The 23,703-nt window shown below is 50.3% G+C and overlaps 1 protein-coding gene across 6 annotated transcripts in view; it reads right to left on the bottom strand.

Moving 5' to 3' along the window:
* atp2b2 (ATPase plasma membrane Ca2+ transporting 2) overlaps positions 1 to 23,703 on the bottom strand; it is a 70,489-nt gene that overhangs the window by 27,942 nt on the left and 18,844 nt on the right. For all 6 annotated transcript variants that reach the window (XM_067246840.1, XM_067246872.1, XM_067246865.1 and 3 more), the window contains exons 2-3: positions 16,481 to 17,084; positions 2,633 to 2,830 (exon numbers count right to left, since the gene is read on the bottom strand). In XM_067246840.1, coding sequence (XP_067102941.1) covers positions 2,633 to 2,830; positions 16,481 to 16,679 — 397 coding nt within the window. In that variant the 5' untranslated portion in view covers positions 16,680 to 17,084. The remainder of the gene's footprint in view (positions 1 to 2,632; positions 2,831 to 16,480; positions 17,085 to 23,703) is intronic.

The raw sequence follows: 23,703 nt of genomic DNA, 5'->3' as shown, positions 1-23,703 counted from the left end.
GCAGTCTATTTCGTAATGGATAAACATTAATTACAGGCTAATATTGCTCCATCTATTTCTCTGGAAGGCGTTCTGCCTTCACACAGGCAGAACAGGCTCTACAGCCCTCAGTAGAGACATTACGTCTCAGTAGAAAAGCACTAACTCCAATGGAACGCCGCTGCAATCAGCCAGATCGACCACGTGTCGGTCCCTGCAGGCCTGTTCTGGAGGGTCTAGCAGGCCTCAGCAGGGCGGGGAACCACTGAGGGGAAGGAGAGGCTCGTTAGGATCCAGGCCTGGTGTTGGTTGAGCAGGGGGAACCCCTGGGTTTAACCGGTCCTGGTTCTCTATGCTGGCTGCTGGCTGCAGGGACATGGTGGATTGCTGCATGTTGTAAATGTAATTGTCTTGAGATGGAGCTGGTGGCCAAACCATTTACCGATCCACTGAGCAGTGAGGCTGGTGTGCTGCCGGTCCTAGAGTGGAGTGGATGCACACTGTGACTTTCAGTAAAGCAGCAACTCTCTGAGGAGAGAGGAGGGAGCTGTTATTCTGCCAAAGTCGATACACAAACTATGCCACCTGATGTACATCGATTGAGCAAATCTTCCTGAGATATACTTCAAACGGCTTGATTCTCGGTTGAATCGAATTCAAATGGATGCGGTTTTCGGTTTCGTCACCTGCGGCACATGGGCAGTGTGTAACGCCATGCAGATGATTTGAAGCTGTCCGTGGTCCTGAACTGCCAACGCTAACCGCTTCGATGTTTTATAGCAGCGCACTCAAGCAACTGAAACGCACTAAATACTGCTGCTCATTTGGATGAAATACAGCTTGTCACACAGAGGCAGGCGTTCGCTCTATAAAACAGAACAAGCCAGAGCAACTGACGCTGTATATCTGAAGTAAGTAACAAAATGTATTAGGCTGGCAGCCATTTGGCTCACTGAAATGCAAATATGACAGGGGAGACTTGTTTTAGCTTTCATCAACATCACAGTTATTCGGCTATTTGGCTGTGCAGGGTTTCATCCCTGCGTTGTTTGATATGAAAACAGTTAAAAACGCTCTCCTTCACCACTGCCAGTCCTTTCATGTGCAAATTGGAATCAATCCGACCCCGCCCCTCCATCCTCCTCTCGCTCACTCTCATAGGCTTTTGACCTATAAATACAATTTGAAAGCGTGCGGTTGGAGGCTGCCCCACACGTCGCCCCTCCCCCGCTGGCCTCGTGCGGAGAGAGCGTTCAGCTGGGGTTCCTGGTGATGGTGCAGGGGTGCTGGGCTCGCTTATCTGGCCCGCCGGGGAGGCAGGCTTGGAGGCCTGGAGACCTGGAGGGCTCTAATTCAATCTCGACAACATTGGGGTTGTCTGGAAACACAGACAGACACTGTCATTAATCTGTCTCTGGAGACACAGACAATGCCACTCGTAGCGAGGGCCTCAGACACCCTGCGTCAGCACTGGCAGCGACCACAATGCGACAACAAAAACGCTGGTACGCCCTGTCGCGTTTCTAGATGGTTTGGACGTTTACTGTGCCCAAGGCTCGCAAGTTCCAAGAACTGTTCACGTTGACGATAAAACGTGATGTATTCCAAATGTGATGTTCACGCCTGTGGCGCCGGAAGAACTCAACTCTTGTTCATCATTGGACGATTCGAACGTGTTCCCGTTTGTGAGTGAAGCCTTGAGAAAATCTCCGGCGTTAAAATATGGGGGATTTCGATTCCGACGTGAGGAGTACGGACTCGGCGCGTTAGTCTCGCTTCACTAAAATGGAACTGTGATTATCTATCCGCAGATGGACGCAGCGATTTGCATAATAACGATTCCATTGGCATTTGGCTCTTTTATTTAGGTGGCCCGTGGAGCTAATTCATGCCATTCGCTGCAGGATTCAGCTGTGCTGGAGAGACACGCAGAGTGAGAGGGGAGAGCCGGAGGAGAAGACTCTCCCCCGAGCTTGGGGGCCAACCTGAAAGTGCTCCCCTCTAAATATGTTGAGATCTAAAGATCATTTTCCATCGGATGTGTAATTGAATTCCCGACGCTTATGATGATGGATACGACTTACTCAGAATCTTCTCTACCACCATGCTTAATGGCTGTGTCTTCATTTCACGTTTTACAGCCGAGCAGCTTGATGTATGGCCTTCCCCTAAAGGTTATTCCTCTGTGGCACACTTCATTAAACCCCCCCCCTCGGAAACCACTCCCTTCGCTGGGTACCCCCGCTGCCCCGCCTCGTTTGAGGCGGCTCAGACTGCACCGTCATTCTTGTTAACAAGACCCTAAGTGAGGCTGTTTAGCTCCTACGAGGCGGATGTCTACACGCACGCACTCATTATGGCCACAGCTGAATAAGTCACGTCTTCAAAGAGGCAGCGGTGGGATGGCGAGGGATGTGACTCGTCACCTCTGCCGTTTGAAGGACTCGATTTTGCCTGGTCAATTCTCCGTCTGGGATGACCAAGGCAAAAAAAAATAAGATCATTGTACAGGCCCTCTATGATATGGTATAGGCCAATGGCATCTTATTGAAGATCGATAACATGTTAGCATATTTACCAGCATTTACCGTGTTGGAACCATGACAGGAAGTGGAGGGGCTGGGTAAAAGGAAGTGATGTCAGTGGTACTCACACTCGCTGCCCTCTCCAGGAGGCTGGTAGAAGGACAGCCCCAGGGAGATCATGGCTGCAATCTCCAGGATGATGAGGGTCACATCTTGTAGGGCTTCCCATACTAACTGTAAGAATGTTTTTGGCTTCTTTGGAGGTATAAGGTTTTGCCCGTAGAGTTCTATTCTTTTTTCTAAGTCGGCCGGATCTCCTGCCAAACCTGCGGAAAACAATGACAGAAGAGACAATTGTCATTCACTTGTTCAATCCTTCGTTCACGAGGGAGCGGGGGGGGGGGGGGGATTTTAACCATAAAAAGGAAAAGATGAACTGAAAATGGCATCCTCTATTCCCGGTAAACAGGCCTCGCACGTTCTAGCGTTCTACGTTCTACTGCGGGAGAAGAGGCGGAGAAAGGAGCGTCACCACAACAGAACGACCCGGAACATCTCTCTCGGAGACTCAGACCCCCCCCCCCCTCCCCCCCCCCCCCTCCCCCACGGCCTCCAATGACTCTGCCCGAGTCACCGACAGCCTTTTCTTCCAACTTACGTAAGGCAGTTTGAGAGAGAAGCGGGCCTCGGGCCTCCACTCCTCCTCACGCACCACGCACCACACACCGTGCAAATGATTCTGACATGAGCTCTCCCGCTCCGGCAGCAGACTGCAGCCACAGCTCCTGTGCCGGGGCTGCCGCACAGACGCATCGCACCGACGCGGCCCTCGCTGCCAGCCACAGATCCAGCTGGCTACTCCACTGATGACGTGCCAATGCGATGGCAGAGTAATCCCTCAAAGACAGAGGCAGAGCCTCCGAAGGGAGGCGTTATATATTTAGGCTGACCTTTTGCATCAAAAAAACACTCCTACGTCAAATAAATGGCCTTGTCGATGGGATCAAAATGGCCGAGAAATGTCAGAATATAAACGGTTGCGTGCGAACAAAGTGTTTTTTTGGTTGTTGCTTCTTCTCATATCGTGTGGGCCTTCTACAAAGACAGTTTGCCTGTATATTCATAGGTTGATATTCCTTTTTTCCACACTTCCCCCATCTCCAGCCGATTTAGATGTAGATAGCTCGAGTTTATCATCCAAACATCAACAAATGGACAAAGCCAGCTGAGGCGGTAGAACTTCAAAGCACACAGATGACAGTCAGCTGCAGGCATCGTTATAGCGCCAGTGACACACATTGTGCCTGACTGGCAATCTAATTAAAATACTGGAAATCTTCACACGCTGATTTGACAGCATAGGTGACAAGCATCACCTCGGCACGCTGTCTGCTGCTGCGTTCTCGCCTTCAGATGGTCAGAACCAACTCTGTTCTTGTTGTACGACCGTTCTGCGTTTGTTTCTGCCTCCCACTGTGGTTGCGTTACGGTCTATCTTCCAGGGGGGATGATGGCTATTACGCAAATGTTGTTTCATCTTAAAAAGGCATCGAAAATTAAAGCGTCCGTCAATATTGAGACATTTATCCGAACGTAAGATCGGCTCTGTTTGCCGCGGGACCACACAGCGTGGCATAAATCATTGTCTTGTTTCCGGCATGCTTTGCATTCCACACTTTGCTTTTTCAAATATTTGTTTAGCAATAAACCAGGATTACTCCTCCTGGAAGGAAGATGAATGAGCCGACGTAAACAAGCAGCAACATGGTGAGTGTCTTCCTGACGCATGGAAGAAAACATCCGTTCATTAGCTTTAACCGTAACATCTAGAAGGTTCTGTATTGTACTCTTACCCTGGGACTTCATCACTGCCAGTTTCCTTACAGAACATAACAGAACCCAGGGAGCAATGTTCCTTTTAGGAACACTGCAGCAATGCTACAGTAAGATGCTGTCCTGACAGCAAGTACGATTAAACTGACTAATTTACTACTGAACAGTACAGCATTTACAGTACAGCCAGCAGCATAAGCAAATGTTCTCACTTTCACGAGCAGCACCCGTGGAGGAGAGACACTCACAAATCTGGGAATTGTCTATAATAACTTGTTAAAATTTTTATATTTCTATGTGTGAATGTCATTTCCTGTAATTGGAGACCAGGGTGCACATTGTTGTCCACACAAATGTAATACAATGATGCCAGTGGTTTGCCACTTGTTGATGAAAACAGCAGTGACACGGCCCAGTAGCCTCCCATATTGGGACAGATCTCAAGATCTGCTGCCAGACCTTTATACGAGCCACCTGCTGGGTAAACAGGATTGGCAGGATTTCTAAATATTGTGTGCGTGTGTGTTTGCGTGTATGTGTGTGTGCACTTTGTACAGTACCAGTCAAAAGTTTGGACACATGGCCAAACTTTTGACTGGTACTGTACATGTATTTGCACCCGTGTGTGTGCAGGCATGTGCAATATGTATGTATGGGTGTCTACCGTGTGTACATGGGTTTGGGAGTGTGTGTTCTGTTTGGGTGGTTTCATCCTATCAGCTACTGATCTGGGGCCAGATCCTGGATGCCAGAGGCAGGAAGCAGGCCCAGTTCAGATCCATGTCAGCTGCTAACTTCCACACAGCTCAGGGATCAGGGGTGTTAGTTTGGTAACGTTTGTGTTTACTGCATACCATCAGACATAAGAGAGACAGACACGCTCTCGTCCCTGGCCAATTTGTCACTCGAAAAAAAAAAGACGCAAGTTCAGCAGTACTTCAACATTAGAGGGGAAAGCACGACAACAATTGTCATCGACGGTACATCCATGATAACATTTGTTCGTGTCTAAGAAATGAATTATCATAATCATGAAAACCTTTTTTTCAGATCTCAGATTACAGCCTTTTCCTTAACTGGTATGTCACTATATTCTGCATGGCGAGTCACTGGAAGGATTTTCCCCCTGATTTGCTTCCTAAACTGATGATAAGAAGGAATGCTGCGGGTGTGTTACTGTGGTGACAGATAATGCTTAACATTATGACAGCAGACACACAGCTAGCCCAGCGGGAAGTGAGATGGCTACAGATGGGGGGAAGAGAGAGATAGAGACAGAGAAAGAAGAGAGAGAGAGAGAGAGAGAGAGAGAGAGACAGAGGGAGAAGACAGAGAGAGAGAGAGAGAGAGAGAGAGAGAGAGAGAGAGAGAGAGAGAGAGAGAGAGAGTGCAAGATAGAGAAGGAGAGAGAGAGAGATGGGGCAGATAGAGAGAGGGGAGGAGAGATACACTGTAGAGAGGAAAACAGAGATAGATAGAGAAGAGAGAGAGCGGGGAAAAAAGAGAAAGAGAGCGAGCTAGGGAGAAGCACACTGGTGCTGGGGAGTAGGAGGACAGAGGGGGCCACAGAGAAACCGTCCCCGCGTGTCGTATGAGAATGCCCCGGGTTGCAAATAAAAACAGACGGGCTATAAATAGACTCATTAAAAATTCCCTTTTAATTGTCTCTGTGTGAGGATCGAGCCGGCTCTCCCATTGATCTCCTCAGCACAGCGTCAGATCCCGCGTAGCGTGTCTCCCCGGCCCTCGCCTCGGGGAACCGTCCTCTCTCGCCATTGGTGGAGGCTGAGCGCAGCATCGCAGGATGCTGCCCCGCTTGTGTAATCAGGCTTGTGCTTGGCCAGCCGAGCAGCGAGCTAGCTAGCAGCCCTCGACGTCAGGTCCCCACCAGCATCACTCACCAGCTAACACAGCTAGCAGCCCTCGACGTCAGGTCCCCACCAGCATCACTCACCAGCTAACACAGGCACAGGTCACAAGCAGGGGCTTCCTACCCCCTTTTGGCATTAGCATTCATTTCTTCATTGTTTTTCCTCTTTCCAAAACGACGCTTACTATAGACAGTGGCGGTAAACATGAAGATGTTCCAAACCAATTTCTATTCAAATCTGCCCATTGATGCCTGCAGAATGTTAGTTTTAGAATGCAAATTACCCTGTGCAAGAATAAACATTTCATATTGCGAACAACATGTTGTTTTTCCCAGCCTTCCTCTTCGTATGAAAAAGCATATGGGAGAGTGTTTATCGCAGGTCCTTTAACCTATGAAATATATTGTGCTTTTTAATAGCTTCGGGATATATATTCTGCTCTCATCAATCCTCAAAATCATTGCATATTACATTCATTACTTACTGCACTGTATGGCTATGCCACAGTGGAATTAAACAAGACACTCTTCAAACAATGTCATGTACCAAGCATTATAGCATGCAATATAATTTGGAAAGCACAATAATTTACAAGGAATGCATTGCAGTATACCACATGAGCTACAACACTAAGAATTAGTCTTCTTACGACACATCAAGAACATGAGATTTCAAGGACTGCAAACTGTGTTGTGTATAAGCTGGAGCCAACTCCTTGGACTGGCTGTTGTCCCACATCCCATAACCACAACAGAGCAGTTGGCTCAAGTACACAGAGATGGGTTGGAGGACCAACAGAACAAACACTGTACTATAAAAGGACGGGACGTTTTCTGCATTCCAGTTCATGTCCCTCTTCAGCCCAGCCAATCCCCTCAGCCCTCTCCAGTCAGCAGAAGAGGAGAGCGAACAGGGAAGTGAGGATTGGTAGGCCAGAGTGCTGGTTTGCGCCTCACTCTCAAATGAACAGGGAAGGAATTGAGCAGACCTCATTACTGAGCGGGAGAGCGTGTGGGTCTTTAGACTTGAGGGAGTGAAACTACAACAGAATCCCCTCATTGATCTGGCTGTAATAATACCAGGACACTCATCCGCTGGTAATGAGAGAAGTCGTCACACAGATGTAGAGAGAACTGGGGAACTGGGTGGCAGTATTTAGGAAGGATCAAAGACCCGACATCTCTGACCATTTGAAGCAATTTGAATATTTAAAACCAAACCGGAATCCAATAACTTTTTTGCTCGATTATATCTATGTGCAATAATACTGTATGCAAATCGGTCACGTAACTGTCACAGACACTCCAGCAAAAATGCTAACGAACAGTGTACTTAAAACCCCGCAGTTGTCTTTCTTGACAGCTGCGGAGAGATTCTATTCAATGTGAGAGTGAACAATGTTGCATATTTTAGCGGTTGTGCTTTTTTTTCTGGGCTAAAAATGGATTGCTATGGAAACCCTATATATCCTGCTGGCTGGATTGAAAGACTTGTCAGTTGCCGTGAACCTGACAACGTGAGGGGCAGCTTAGCTCAGAGAGACAGCTATACGAGCTTCTGACTACTGGGGGGGAACGAGCCTGGAATTTGTTAGGGAACGCGAAGGGGAGAGAGAGAGGTGACCTTCAGATGTCCTTTGTCAAAACACAATAAAACCATCTGGAACTGCGATGTAACTGTACAGTAGACAATGGCGTCAAATGACCACAGGTATTCCTGTGACACAGGGTTTTCATGTTAGAACAGGTATGGTGGTGGGGTTAACCTAGTCCTGGGGGATGCTGGGAGGAAACGGAGGGTGCATTGAGTAAGGGTCTCTTCCTCTCTACTGGCAGTGCTCTTGAATATTTAACTCGATGATGGCGTAAACCGTAGCTCCTTCACTGTACAGTGGACGAGTCACAAACACAGCATTGATGACACCACAGTGGGCTGTCTCCGGAACAAAATGTCAGATTTACAGATTCACATTTTTCACTATGCGGCGCCATGTCCAAAACTAGTTTCCATGGAAACAGGGAAGTGATGATACAAAATATTGACGTTGTTTTTTCCGAATCAATACTTGCACTGTGAAGCCCACGTCGTTTCGGAAAAGAGCACAGGATAGGTAGAACATGGAATCCTCCTCGCAACTCAAGAAATACTAATCTCACACTTGATAGGTCACTAATTACAGGAGTTTCTATAATGGCTCTCTGAGGCTGCCGAGAAATGTCTGACTGTCTCCTTGAGAATGTCCTTTGGAAACCATTTCTATTCCTCCACCATCTCGGGGTAGCGAGGTGGGGGGAGCTGTCTGCTTGCTGGGGATGATTATTTAGGACAGCCCTTGACAGCTTGAGGTACACTAGTCATTGTGATGCACTAAATTACCCACAATGCATCTTCGGCTAATTCAGTGTGCGGCCATGATCTGTCTCATGGAGCCAGATGTGGAAATCTCCTCCTCGTTCTGCTCACACTGTCAAGAGAAGCCTGGAAGTGGGAGGGCTAGGGCACAATTACCCCTTCAACCAGCCAGCCAGTCAGCTCGAGAGGAGTGATGTGGCCGTCGGCCCACGCCAGTCCCGAGCGCTGCGCCACATCGCGCCGACCCCGCGCCCCCCCTGGCTCATCGTTCTCCTCCGAGTGAGGAGGGCCACGGTGTAATTGATCCCTCAGGCGGGCAGGGCAGTGCGGGCGGAGACATCCACCACCCCACCCCCCCCACCCCCACCCCCACCCCCCCCAAGGGCCCCAGCACCGTCCTGGAGGCAATGGGCTGGAAAGTGACACTAAGCGATTTCCGGTGCGATCACAGGGGAAGAGCCTCGCACGTGCTCACCAGAGCCCGCGGTGCCGGGACTGGGTCAGTGGTCGCCGTGGTTACAAACAAATGACAGTTGACACAAATTAATATGGCAGCTTTGCTTTGCCCGCACTCGAGCAGATGATGATGATGATGATGACATGGTCCTCCAGCTCCATTGAGCGAGTGGAGGTGATTGGCACGAAGGTCTCCCATCAGGAGGTGTCGGCGGCGGCAGCGGAGAGATGAGCAGCGAAACGTCCAGGAGATGTTGGAGGGAGGAAGCGGCCCAAGAAAGAGCAAGCAGAGCCACCCGTGCACGAGCTTGGGGAAGGAGAGAGAGAGAGAGAGAGAGAGAGAGAGAGAGAGAGAGAGAGAGAGAGAGAGAGAGAGAGAGAGAGAGAGAGAGGAGTGAGCAAAAGATACAGTGAGAGAGAAAGAGAGAGAGCAAAAGGTACAGTGAGAGAGAAAGAGAGAGAGCAAAAGATACAGTGAGAGAGAAAGAGAGAGCAAAAGATACAGTGATAGAGAAAGAGAGAGAGCAAAAGATACAGTGATAGAGAAAGAGAGAAAGCAAAAGAGAGAAAGCAAGAGAGAGGTGGGAGAGCGAGAGAGAGAGAGAGAGAGAGAGAGAGAGAGAGAGAGAGAGAGAGAGAGAGAGAGAGAGAGAGAGAGAGGCTGTGTGGGGGTTGATGGATGAGTGGGTGAGCTGCAGTGTTTGCTTTAGGTGCTGTAGAGTCTGAATCATGTGAGAAATATCTCAGTAAAGGTGAGAGAAACGTTGCTCAGAGCGTAGGCTAATGAGCTATTATTCAATAGCTCTACCGTCAAGAGTTGAGGAGTTGAAAGTTCAGGTTGAGATATTCAGATATATATTTACTGAGACATATACTGTGTTCTGCATATATATACGTATATATATACTGGATATAAGGTTAAAGAAATGACAATATCGTTATGTTACTCAGATGTTAAATATGTATACCATGTAGGATTTGTAAGTTATTCTGTACTGTTCTGTATGAGGCCCTCATTTCTTTTCTTGCCAGAATGTCGTTCCTCTTAACAAAAACAAAGGTCAGTGAGGAGAACAGAGTTTTAATGACTCGTTAGACATCCTACATCTGTTTCATTCCTGATGCTTGAAACCCAGTAGTGCTGTTGATGTCCACACTGCAGCTTAATGAGACATCTGTCGTCAGTGTGTTAGTGTTGAGTACGTGTGTGTGTGTGTGTGTGTGTGTGTGTGTGTGTGTGTGTGTGTGTAAGTGTGTGTGTGTGTGTGTGTAGACATGGTTGTCGAGCTGTCAAGTTGAAGTATCCTCGGTAACTTCAGCCGGTAACCTCAGCCTGGTCCACCCCTCAGTCAGTCACGCAATCAATCCATCACGTTTTGCAATGACCAATGAACAAATAATCATTTGTCCTGAAAGTGCTCGCCGTTTTCCTAACTAACCTGTCATCAGGTCCACTCATGTGAATCCTGGTGGGGCCCCGCCACTGCGACATAGAGGAAGGCCGTTGTGGACTGAAACTGTGTCTCGCGCCGGCCCCCCACCAACCCACACTCCAGGGACTGGGAGGAAAGCCAGCGGGCTGAAAGGGAGAGTGACTGTGGCCCTGTGCTGTCGTCCCATATGGGTGTCACGATCATGTTTCCCCGCACACAATGGAGATGGGCATTTCAATGCAAACTACCTGAGAGGCTCATGAAAAAATCATGACAGGTAAGGGAAATATACATGCAGGGTAATGGTCTCCATTGTTTGGCTGCCCGCGTCTGAGTGCAGGCCACGAGGTCGTATTTTCGCCAGCTTTGAAAGACGCAAGTGCTGGCCTGAAGGGGGCGGGACTTGTTGCGTTAGACAGGGGTCGTTTCGGTGGACAGGGGTAGTCAGCCTGATCCACAGTATTGCCAGAGGTCAATCAGACTACTGCTGAGAGGAGGAAACGGAATTTTGCATATCAGCTAAAATGCCAACGCAAGTTGTCAGGTCAACATAGCCCCTCTCATTTAACGGTCACCTTCAATTCATCATCGTCGGAAAGACATCCCTAGAATAAACGTTTTATCTTATCTTTCGACGCACTAGAGTAATGTCTAGAGTCTGGGCATTACGCTTTCTGTATAAGCATATGAATATATACAGTGAGGCCAGGCATTGCACTTGTATTTGATGTACTGGGATCATCCATGGAGAAAGCGGTTTACATGACATTAACACTGACCAGATAAGTGAGTGGGTGGTCACCTGGACACACTGCAGCCACAGGTATGGTACGGGGACAGGCTGCTAATGCTAATGATGTGTTCTTTCCTGTCTCTACTCACTAACAGGAAGTAACCTGTTGGTCAACCGCAATGCTGATCCAACAACAACAGGATTAGCAACCCTCTATATACTGCCCCAGTCCCACTTCTGCTAGTTCTGACCGGCAGCAGCAGGTACCATGGTGGATTCAGCCATGCAGTGCAGGGAGAATCAGCTGTCATTCCTCACAGGGACTGTGCATGCTTCTGTCCAGACTGCTTCCCGGAGCCCCACCAGAGCCTCCATCTCTGGGGAGCGTGGCCGGTTCCCACCCCTGGGGAGAGACCCCTCCACCATGACTAAAAGGGATCCAGCCAGGACGACTGGGGAGAGATGACTGATGGGAACATGAACAGGAAGTGCGGCACAGTTCATCAGCAGTATTGAGGTCGCCCATTAAGTTGATTAGGTGCCGCTGACTAACAAATTGCTAAACGCCTTTATTTTCGCAATCGTTTTAATAATAATGACTCTATAATTGAAGAGTGGGACAATAACTCGATAACATGAGGTTCGCTCGCTTTAATGGGTGTGTGTAACCATGAAATCGGAACGATATTGTTTTCTGAGTATTGTTCACTGGGCTGAACTCAACACTTCAATTACAATGACTGTACTCGCATCCAAGGAACATGTATCCACCCATCTCTCCAGCTAGGCTGTGGACACGCGCGCGCCTCATGTTTTCGCTTTTCATCGGATCAACCCTTGACCTTGTCCAGCGTTTCCCAAATCCGCCGTATGACACAGCAGTGTGTCTGCTCCTATCCACGAGCGCCGACGCCCAGGTCGCAGGGCGCTCTGTGTCAGGGAAGGAACACGGTACCCCCCCCGCCCCCCGAAACCCTCAAGGTCATCTCTGCATGAGAGCGTCATCTCTCTCCGTCGAAAATTGGCCCCATATCCTTTGTAATCTGTCCTCCGAGAGCCACCCCCACCCCCACTGCTCCCTCCCCGCTCTCCTTTTTAAGAATCGCTGGCGGAACGAGGACAGCGTAAGTTGCGAGCGGGAGAAATTGTCCTTATTAAAAGAGATTGTGCTCCACCCGAGCAATTCCTCGTGGGGCTGGGATGAAATAGGATGTGTCAGGGGGGAACGAGAGATGCACGGGCTGAGGACTAGATTAGTATGAGAGTGGGGTGGGGGGGGGGGGGAGTGGAGAGCCAATAAGAGTGAGGGATGAGTCTTTAAGAGGACAATGTTCCAACGACACGCGGTGGGCCTCGCAACAGGAAATGGAGTCAACCGGTGTGCGGAGCTGTAGCCACACGTCCCTCGCTCTTTTGTAGCCACACATCGGTTTTCTACCCCTCTCTTCCTCCTCCTCCTCCTCCTCCACCTTCTTTCAACTGCCCCCCTTCTCTTCAGAATCAGAATTCGGTTTATTCGCCATGTATGTTATACAAACACGGAATTTACTTTGGTAGGGAGGTGCAAAACACTAAACATATACGAATCTTATATTAAGTAAAAGTACAAAAGTTTAACTATTACTAAGAACTAAACTATCTAAGAATACAACAATTTAAATATAAAATACAATTGTTGTATTCTTAGATAGATGTTGTATTCGTAGCTCCTCCTGTTCCATGCACCGAGGAGAGCCGAAGAGAAACGCTGTCGTTGACAACAATGTCAAAAAGGATCAAAACAGTTTGTGACGAAAATGGATCCAAGCATCAAAATCACCGGTTCCGGACCACATACTGGATTTAGAAGAAATCCTTTATGCGTCACGTGATTTGACGTCATGCTGAGAGCGGCGACACACACACACACACACACTCGAATGTCCACCGATGACATTTTTCCTGTGCATCCTCCAGTCCTTACTCCGAGGGCAGTAATCAACCATATCGATTTGAGGCCAAGTCCAAGTGCCCACTCATGCTGGGCCAGGGACATGGGCACGACAGTTATCTGTTCTGCATGTTTTGGGAAATTGAGGTTATTTGTGGAGGAAACCCTTGTGAGCACTGGGAGAACTACTACTACAGAAAAACGGTCTGATGTGGATCGTTGTGGTTGACTCATTGAAGCACAGTATTTTGGATTGTTCTCCGTGGCAATCAAACCGATAACCTTGTTCCAGACGCTGAATGCAACCGGTATCTCAGACTGTTCCCGGTCGAAAAGAAAAGTGTGCACCGCGAGAATGAAGGTTATACATGTAGAGCAGGTCCATTTAGGCTAGGCCGTGTGCTCCACTGAGACATAATGGGTCATCAAACGGAAATAGAAATGGGAGCAGAGGGTGTCTGGGAGGGGGAGGGGCAAGCCGAGGAGAGGAGAGGGGATGTAGGAGAGGGGAGGTAGGAGAGGGGAGGAGAGGAGAGGAGAGGAGAGGGGAGGAGAGGAGAGAGGAGGAAAGGGGATGCAGGAGAGGGGAGAAGAGGAGAGGGGAGGAGAGGGGAGGAGAGGACAGGGGATGCAGGAGAGGGGAGGACAGGACAGGGGAGGAGAGGAGAGGGGATGCAGGAGAGGGGAGGAGAGGGGAGGAGAGGAGAGGGGAGGAAAGGAGAAGAGAGGAGAGGAGAGGGTATGTAGGACAGGGGAGGAGAGGAGAGGGGAGAAGAGGAGAGGGGATGCAGGAGAGGGGAGGGCAGGGGATGCAGGAGAGGGGAGGACAGGACAGGGGAGGAGAGGGGAGGAGAAAGGGATGTAGGAGAGGAGAGGGGAGGAGAGGGGAGGAGAGGGGAGGAGAGGGGATGTAGGAGAGGAGAGGGGAGGAGAGGGTGTCAGACAGGTTTGGAGGGTGGAGAGGTGTGAGGAAGGAGGAAGCAGGAGGAGGGGAGGGGAGCATGACACGAGAGAAATTCAGGAAGATGAGTGGGGGGGGGGGGATGGGAGGGGGGATGACAGGGGAGCATAACAAGAGAACACAGGGTGACGGGCAGAGTATTGGAAAAGGGTTAGGTGGAGCTCTGCCTTTGTTCTATATGACTCATGTTGAAAAAGGTGCAGGTTATTTTAGTGTTGCGTGTGCAGATGGGAAAAGAATAAAAAGATTGTGTTCCCCCCCCCCCCGCCAGCATTGGAATATGTCCAACCTCCCTCCATGTGGACTGTGTCCTGCCCAAGGCTCCTAGCTACCCCCAGAATGACTCCTGGTGCCTCTGGGAAACATAAGCTGTTTCACCCTGCAGTCACCTACAGAACAGGAGAGAGGTAACTACATCCGTACATGACCCCGAGGCATACTTTACACACAGGGATGCAAACATACATGTGTGGCGGGGTATTCATAGGTTCTGGATATTTCAAAGGACCAAACTCTTGGTTTACAACACAGGTCCCTTGAAAACTTCTGTTTTCAGTTCATTGAGAATGTGGTTTAGGAATTCAGTCCCAAATGAGGAATTTTACATAATATAAATCATATATTATATTTAATATAATATGCATATATATCTTTTTATGTTTTAATTCAACAAATAAATAGGGTGTCTTCCGCAGGCAAGGCAGAGCCTGTGAAAAGCAGTCACCATACAGCAGGTGAGAGAAAAGGGAGAAAGTGGAGGAAAGTCAAAGGGAGAATGATTGGATAGAAATAAACTGAGAACATGGTGAAGGGGAAGAGAGGGGTGGGGGGGTTGAGAAACAGAGAGATAATGAGTGAGAGAGAGAGAGAGAGAGACAAAGAGAGAGACAAAGAGAGAGACAAAGAGAGAGACAAAGAGAGAGAGGGAGAGAGCACGTAGATCCAACCACCCAGCGTATTAACACCACTAGATGTGCCCGTTTGTCTTCATTAAGGCCTAGCACTTCTTGTGTCATCCCCCACACTTCACCCTCACCACACAGCTAGGCCGTCTAAACCGCCCTATTACCATGGCCGGGCCTAAACCCTGGTCATCTCAGGGCCTGGTCTAACCCTAATGTGTTACTGCCATGGGGCTAGGAGCTAGGAGAGAGAGTTAATTGGACTTACTGTTAAAGGGCTTTCACTTGAGAGGCAGGGCCCATGGGGCTTATTCACATCATACAGACCCGGTGTGTTGACAAGCTCTGCGAATGTCAGCGATCGTATTTCGGTGGTCACATATGTTGTATGGAGTGACTGAGCCAGTCGCAGACCTTCTGACTGTAGCAATAAACCAAAGAGACCACTCATGCTAATATGCCCACGACATCCAATTTCTCTACAGACACAAAAATGAAGCGCATAAACCGTCACAATGCAAAAAAAGGATTCAATAATATCTCTCTTAGTCGCCTTCCAGTGCAGAGAGTCTCTGTGGGACAGATAAGGATATGCAGGAGGTGATAAAAGGAAAGGATTGAGGTTTATTTCAGTTTCATGCCGTGTTTGTCTTATAATGGAGTGTATATTCAGTTTTATGTGTCATACTTTATACTATTTGACTTCTCTACTGTGTGTGGTACAGTCTCACTAAGAAACATAGCAGCTGTGTCAGCTGGAGTGGCGTATAGACTGGGAGGAGCAGGATATACAATCGTCAGTCGCTGTTGTCCTATCACATTACAGAAAACCAAGAGGGCAGTGACAGGGAGCAAGCCCATAAATACTGAAAAGGGATTCAAATGTCCAGAAGGGCACAGGAAATAGATCCATCTTGAACATTTTTAAAGGGAAATGTGTCACAGAGAGCATTTGGGAAGTATTTAAACATTAATTCCTGGCAAGACTCTTTTCTTGAAAATCTGTCCTCAAACATTCATTGTATACTCGCTCCGTTGCCTCACAGCTCTTTAGTGACAAAGTAGAGCATGTACTGTCGCACCTGCATACATGCTCTCTCTACTAACGCCACCGCTGGTCATAAATATATTCTATTTTCAAGTTGTTTTTTTATACGAGAAAAAAAAACACCTGATGTGTGCTTTCCATGCTACCTCTGGGTTCAGTAAACCATACCCCCCCCACACATTTACATTTACATTTAGTCATTTAGCAGACGCTCTTATCCAGAGCGACTTACAGTAAGTACAGGGACATTCCCCCGAGGCAAGTAGGGTGAAGTGCCTTGCCCAAGGACACAGCGTCAGTAAGCATGACCGGGAATCGAACTGGCAACCTTCGGATTACTAGCCCGATTCCCTCACCGCTCAGCCACCTGACTCCCCACACACACACACACACACACACACACAAATGAACAGGAGGAGGAGGTGAAGAGGGGGGTGAAGAGGGGACATGGACTCACCTTCCGTGGGAGAGGTCTTCAGCCTGGCGCAGAGCCCCTCCGTGTCCCCGTAGTCCTCCTGGATCTTGACCACCCCCTCTGGGCCCCGGAGCTCCATGAGGGCGCGCAGCTCCAGGACGGAGCACCCGAAGCCTGCCGCATGGTTGCCCTCGTTTCTTTGGTTCTTGGCGTAAAAATCACTGTTTGTCATTTCCCCCATGGCGAACGGCGGGTGGGTCGTATTGCTCAGAGCGTCGATCGAAAGCCGGGTCGAAGATTCGTTCTTTCTCGGGGTGGAAAATGCAAAATCGAGAGGGGAAAAACAGACAAGGGTGCCACTGTGGTGGCCGGTGAGGGAAACACAGACGGAAAAAGACTAATCTCTGGGTCCGAGGAGTGCTCCTCCAGTCCAGGATGTGGCGAAATCGATGCGCAGATCAGTCGGGGAGGACAGGAGAAGAGAGACCATCCAGGTCACGGTTAGGACAGCCCCGCGGAAAAGGTCCCGGCAAGTAGGATCCCCGTTCTCACGGCTGCAGTACAGAGCCGCTCCATGTGGAGTTTCCCATTCTGCGTTCCTTAGTCCTCGCTGCCGCTCTCTACATGGTGGTTCTCCCCGTTACTCCTTCAGAGACAGAGAAGAGAGAGAGGGAGAGAGAGAGAGAGGGATGAGAGAGAAGGGGGGGAGGAGAGAGAGAGATAAGGATGAGAATGCGGACTCAGAGACGGAGAAGCAGAGGAGAGGGACCTGATAGAGGACAGCCCGGGCTGCCTGCTGCTGCTTCTGCTGCTGTGGCCAGCCTCATTGTGAGGCGAGGACGAGGAGGAGGAGGAGGAGGATGCGTCTGTCTGTCTGCAGGGGAGCTGAGCCTGAGCTGAGGGGGGCGAGGACGCGCTAACGGCCAGGCAGGCAGCTCTCCGGGGCTCTGACGCCAGCGACAGCAGCGCAGCGTAGCACCGGGAGGATTTCTCTCTTCCTTCCTCTCTCCCTTTTCTCTCTCTTCCTCTTTCTTTCTGCTCTCTTTCCGCTCTCTCGCTCTCTCTCTCTCGAGCACTCTCTCTCCCTTTCTCTCTCTGACGCTCTTTCTCGCTATCTCTCGGTTGTGTCACATGTGCACAGTCACAAGTGCCAGTGTCACAGTGCTGAAGCAAGGACCATAGTCACAGTCGGAATACAGGCGCTAGAATTGACAGAGGCTCAAGAAATGGAGAGAACCAAGGGGCTGAGGTTAGGGACAGGGTAAGATATAGAGATTGTTTTGGAGATGGGGTTAGGAATGGGGATGTGGTTGGAAATCGATTTGGGGGCCTCATCTTCAGCACCAGCCTCAGCCCCAGCCTCAGCACCAGCCTCAACACCAGCCTCAGCACCAGCCTCAGCACCAGCCTCAGCCTCATCTTCAGCACCAGCCTCAGCACCAGCCTCAACCTCATCCTCAGCCTCATCTTCAGCACTAACCCCAGCCTCATCCCCTGCCCCAGCATGCCACACTTTGATCACTCCCAGAAGCCTGGGCTATATACAGCTCCTCATGAATATTAAAGGGCAGAGCAAGCTCTCCTGGCTGTCAGCTGTAAGCTGTGCTGGCTGGGCCTCCTCACTGTGGGTGTGTTCAGGATGCACAGCCCCCACGCACTCTATCCCAGTCTGCCCAACCTCCAAATGGGCTAAATCCCTCACATCAAACATGGGAGGTTATGCAGCAGAGCAACAGTAGTACAGTCATCATGGCAACCACATCAATACAGTATTGATTAGTTGCTGCTTTTAACCAGCAAGAAAACGGCGAAGCTCCACATGTTCAACACGCAAGTCCGACACGCCATTCGTTCCCCAGACTGTCGTTTCCTGTCCAGGAGTTGACAGAGCAGCGCTGGACAGGCTCGGACGACAGGTGGTGGGTGGGAAGGGGGGGCGATCTCCTACAGTCTCAGTACGTGGGCCATCAGGACGAATCAATGTCTGCCCCGCTCCCTGAACCCCAGCAGCTGTCACACGGTAGCCGACGCACGGCCCCCGTTGGGACAGAGAGGGGCGAGGAGAGGGGCGAGGAGAGGGGCGGGGAGGGACAGAGAGGGGCGAGGAGAGGGGCGGGACAGGGAGGGGCGAGGAGTGGGGCGGGGAGAGAAACGGGCCTCACACGGGTCATTCGTCGGACAACGCCTCGCCGACGACACGCGAAAGCTCAACCGATTTGATCGTCGAATGGCCGATAGGCTGATGATGAAGTGGACCTGCACAGGGCCAGGTGTTTGACACGTCTTTGCGCTCGGTCCAAGAGCAGGGCTACTCAGGTTTCTAGGACGCTTTTGATGCATCCTAGTGTGTTTATGGTACATAGAATCTAATATGGAGGCCATCTACAGCCACGGCGCTCTGTGAGGGTGGGAGAATCAAGGTGAGGGAGAGATGGAGGGGAGAGAGGAGAGGAGGAGGGGTGTGGGGACAGACTGGGGAGGAGATGGGGGAGAGGTAGAGGGGGGGGGGAGAGAGGGGGAGAAAGGGGGAGAAAGGGGAGGTGGGATTGAGAAAAGAGGGAGAGTGGGACAGAGACAGGAATGGGTGAGTCAGTGGGTTTTGAGAAATATCCTCACTGTTCTTTTGTTCAACCTGCGACAAATGGCTGCTGCTGTCACGGATGTTACGCAATCACAGAGGCTCATCCAGCACAAGAGGCTGAGTCCTCTACCAAGAGCCATGTGTTTTTTCCCATCTTTCCCATAATGCACCACAAGCGTATCAAGTGCAGATTGGTCTGCACTAGTTCAGCTTTAATGGTGATGGAGAGCTCTGGAAAGAAACAGAGAGCGAGAGAGAGACCATGAGAGGTTGTGTGTGAGAGAGAGAGAGAGAACAGAGGGGGAGAGAGAGAGGAGGAGAGGGGAGAGAGACTACACGGGAGAAACTACACGATGAACCTACCTGCCTTTTCCGAAAACAGTTCAAACTACTACTACGTCTAACTACAGCGGTCATTATAGAGCTCATGGCACCCAAAAATCTCCCAGACACAACAGTAAACGGAGAATAACTTCAGAATAAGCCAAACTCCGAGCAGAGATGTGCCATCGCTCTGGCCCACCCATCTGTCCCTCCCGTGGTCCTGGCCAGCGCTGCACATGAGCAAGGGAATAGTCGTCAGCGTATGGCCCCACAATTAGCACATTAAGTAAATCATTAACTCCAAAGGCAAGCTGGTAAACACGCCGTGTTAAATAATGCGGTAGGTTACGTGAGCGAGCGATCCGAGTTTGAATTATGAAAGAAGGGCTTTGAATCTTTTAAAAAGGGGGCACTTTAATGGATTTAATGAGCGCCAAACGTAAACAAACGAAGCCGCGCACGTTGGAATCGTGTTAATGACAAACGGAGCCGTTACGATGCCAGGCCTCCTTGCCGTTCTTTCTGATCCTCACACACCGTGGGCGAGGTCCGGCTCGTGAGCGGAGCCACGGCCAGGGGCGCCAGGGGGCCAGGGGGACCAGGGGGCCAGGGGGCCCAGGGGGCCTTCTGCTGCTTCTTTTGACGCTCCGCTCGAAGGTTCAAAGCCAGTTTTAACACAATTCAAAGAGAGCCCAAGTCAATAGATGAGTCACTGCAGAACCATTTAGAGTGGGCTTCTGCTCTCTCTCTCTCTCTCTCTCTGTGTGCATGTGTGCAAGTGTGCGCATGTGTGTGTGTGTGTGTGTCCGTCCAACGGAGAGCGAAAAAAAAAACGGGTGGATATACAGTGACAGGGCGCGGGGAACATCTTAATGTGACACCCTGGAGAGACCCAGTTAGGAGGGGTAGCACTCCAGGAAGTGGCCTGGCTCTTCAGACGGCAGCGGGGCACAGAAACCTTCATCATCCATCCCGTTCCAAAATAATTGCTACTTGCTCCGAGATTAAGGCAGCCTGATCTCAAGCGGTCTGGCAGATGTGGGGGGTCCGTGGTGTCCGTGGCGGGGGCAAAATCGGGGTTCTCTCCTCTCTCTGTCGCTCTCTTTCTTCCGGTCTCTCCTGTTGAGCCTACTCACCGCGTCCGTGAGAGCACCGTGCCCACTGCGCCGAGCACTGCTAGCCAGCGCCTCCTAGCAGACATAAACGGAACTGCAGAGCCATCGAACGGTATGAAGTCACACGTGTCGGTAGACTTACTAAGTGTCCCGTACCCCACGGAGAGCCCAGGCTTTGGGTCGCCGCGTCCACAAACGGGCAACAGGATTACTGTGAACACATGATGCGATTAACGACGTCAATTGACGTTTTGACAGGTCGCCCTCTCTCACTCGTCTCTAATACGATTCATGGGCACGGTGACCGAGAGGACGGGTTTGAAGTAACAAGATGAAGAACTGAGAAAACTTCAGGCAGTCCAAACAAAATGGCTGCTTGACTGCTAAGGCAGATGGGATGGAGGCGGGAGGACATTGGGAATTCCCCCCGTACTCCACGGACCCCAGCTGCTTCGAACGGCACGGTCTTTGAAGGAGCCGGGTGTTAAGTGGATAGAATGGCCTCGCAGAGCTCATTTCCTAATAGATAGAAAACGCCAGAGGTCCGGGAGGCGCAAAGGCTTCAGGATGAAAACCAAAGAGCTCCGCCGCAGCAACCGGAGGAAGGAACGTGAAAAGATACAAAGACGAGGAGGCCCCCGAACGCCTCGCCGGGGGTCGATGAGAGACGCGCCAACGTTCGGACGGAGAGGGTTGAAAGGTTTCACGGCGTTCTTGATTTCCTGAAAAAACGCTTGTGTCCTGACGTAAAATGTCTGGCTTTAGCATAAGTCTCGAACTCACAGACGAGATGCTTCCATCCGACAGTGAAAATAAGTACACGAACGGGCATGGGGTTTCCCCCCGGGCTTTACAGGGGTCTCCATCTCACGGATACAGTAGGCTTGGAACCAGGTCCGGGGTGAGGTCTTGCGTAAGTCGGCTGAGAGCTTCTTCGGTGACGAGCCGTCGTTTTTTTTTCTAATTGCGATGAAAGCGGCTGTCAAGCTCGGGCACAAATGCACGACGTCAAACCCCCGACAAAAGGCGTCTATTTTGGAAACAAGCACCGGAGGACGGAGGAGTAGAGCTCGCGGTCAGTTCGGCGTTCGGTGGCTGAAGAGAAGAGCGTGCGGCGCCTCCCTGCAGAAAAGCCTTTTGTTTGCACGGGAGATAGCGGGGCTTTCGAAGAAAGGCGAGCGAGAATTGCTCCAGGGTTGCCGGGCCTTTACAGAGAGTGCTGCAGATTACACGCCACGTCTCTCTCACATCGCTGACCGGGGGACCAGGACTTGAGTGATCTGCCTTTGTTACAGAGAGGGAACCTTTAATGGATCTTGTCTTTCGGTGACAACGCCTATGAAAGAGCCCCTCCATGTAGAAGGAAGGAGAGCCTAAACAACATGTCAGGGTGGCTGACCTAACACGGCTCTGCCTGAATGCTGATGCCACCTTATCTCTCTCTCGCTCTCTCTCTCTCTGTCTCTCTGTGTCTCTCTTTCTCCCTCTATCGTGGTATCCCCTTGTTGAGAGACCTACTGTACTATGGATATGAATACAATATCGTCCAAGTATCTTTTGTCAGGTGGAATTGTTTTGGCTACCTCAGGCCAACAGAAACAAGCAGGGTCAAGACAAAAGGCATTGGCGGACACGTGCCGAGCTCTGGGGTGCTGTACTTTGCTGTGCGGCGTTGTGTGGTGCTGTGTGCTGTGGTGCTGTACTTTGCTGTGCTGTGTCGTGTGGTGTTGTGTGGCGCTGTGTGCTGTGGTGTGGTGCTGTACTTTGCTGTGCTGTGTGGTGTTGCGTGTTGTGTTGTGCTGGCCCATGTGCTGGATGCTGTGCTCCATTTCTAAATGAGGAGTCTCTCAGTCCCCTACAACCCTGGGAAAGGACGTCGCTGCTCTGCCTAAGGAGGGACAGGAACTCGGGGCTAATCATTAGACGCATCATCACAGACATGCTACTGATGTCCATGCAGCTACTCTTGACAAATGGCGTTGTTAAAGATTCCATGACCCAAGTGTTCTGTGTCGTGAGGCTTGGAGCCGTGATGCAAGAGCCCAGCAGGAAGCTCTTCTTCCTGACCCGGATGTGTGACCTCCTGAAGGGGGTCAGCAGGTCATGACACGTAAACAGCCTGAAGCAAAGCCAGGTGGTCTCCCTTTGCAACTCACCAACTAAGCAGGTGCATTTAAAGGGAGCTGGTGTGTGTGTGTGTGTTTACAAAGGTCCCAAGTAAATAGGATGGCTTAAATAGAGGTTAAGGATACGAGGGAAAGTATTAGGCATAAGGGGATCAGACAGGAAACGATTTCGTTCATTAGGTCCATTGTTTGCGATCCATTGACCCGGGAATAGAACATACCAGAAGATAAAGATAGAAACAAATATCAGATAATCACACAGGTTGAGCTGAACGGGTGATCCAGCAATTCGATGAGATAATACGTCGGGCTGGCTTGGCGCTCATGACATCACGCTGGCGCGTGTTGGGAGGAGGGAGGGGGGTGGGGCTATTTGTTAACAATCTGTCACCCCCCCCCCCCCCCGCCCCCCCATCACTTTTCCTCGGAGGCCCAACATCTGTCATATAACAATGCCGAGCCCAGCATCTGGCTCCCCTAATACCCCCCCCCCACCCCCCCTCCTGCTCCGGGCCTGGGAGGGCTGAGGCTAGTCACAGATGCTGGTACGCTGACGGGCAGGGCTGGGTACGAACACGTACCAACGTCCCTGTTTGATTTGACTATCTGGCAAGGAGATAGACATCAAATTACCGCAAGACGACGACATAAGGGGGCCTCTTCGGTCGTCTGATTTCAATATTTCACCATCGCCCATGAAACTGAATTATGCCGTGGCTGGAATTGTTCTCGTTTTCACAACGCGGCCAGATGGTTATATGCTGGTTCGTGAATAGGACAAGAATAATTGTTTTCATTTGAAAGAAGACTTTGTAAACAATGTATTAAATGTGTCTTCTTATGAAGTAGGACCGACCGACTTAACATGTAACAAACGCACACAGGACGCACAGACAATCCTACACTAACAACATTAAGTATGTAGCGGTCTGTGTGCGCGTGCACACAGACCGCTCCAGTGGCTAACATCCGCAAGGTCATTAGAAGACAGAGAAGAGTGTGTGCCCTCTTCTTGTTACAGATCAGTGAGTAAAACTCATTGGGGAGCGATTGTTCTAATTAAATTCAGCACACAGTCTAAGTATGATAGAGAAGTAATGGAGATAAATCTAGAGCGGC

The sequence above is a fragment of the Osmerus mordax genome, chromosome 1 (assembly GCF_038355195.1).
Source record: "Osmerus mordax isolate fOsmMor3 chromosome 1, fOsmMor3.pri, whole genome shotgun sequence".
In the NCBI taxonomy this organism is placed as follows: domain Eukaryota; kingdom Metazoa; phylum Chordata; class Actinopteri; order Osmeriformes; family Osmeridae; genus Osmerus; species Osmerus mordax.
The sequence above is the reverse complement of the archived record's forward strand: the minus strand, read 5'-3'. Positions and strand labels throughout refer to the sequence as shown.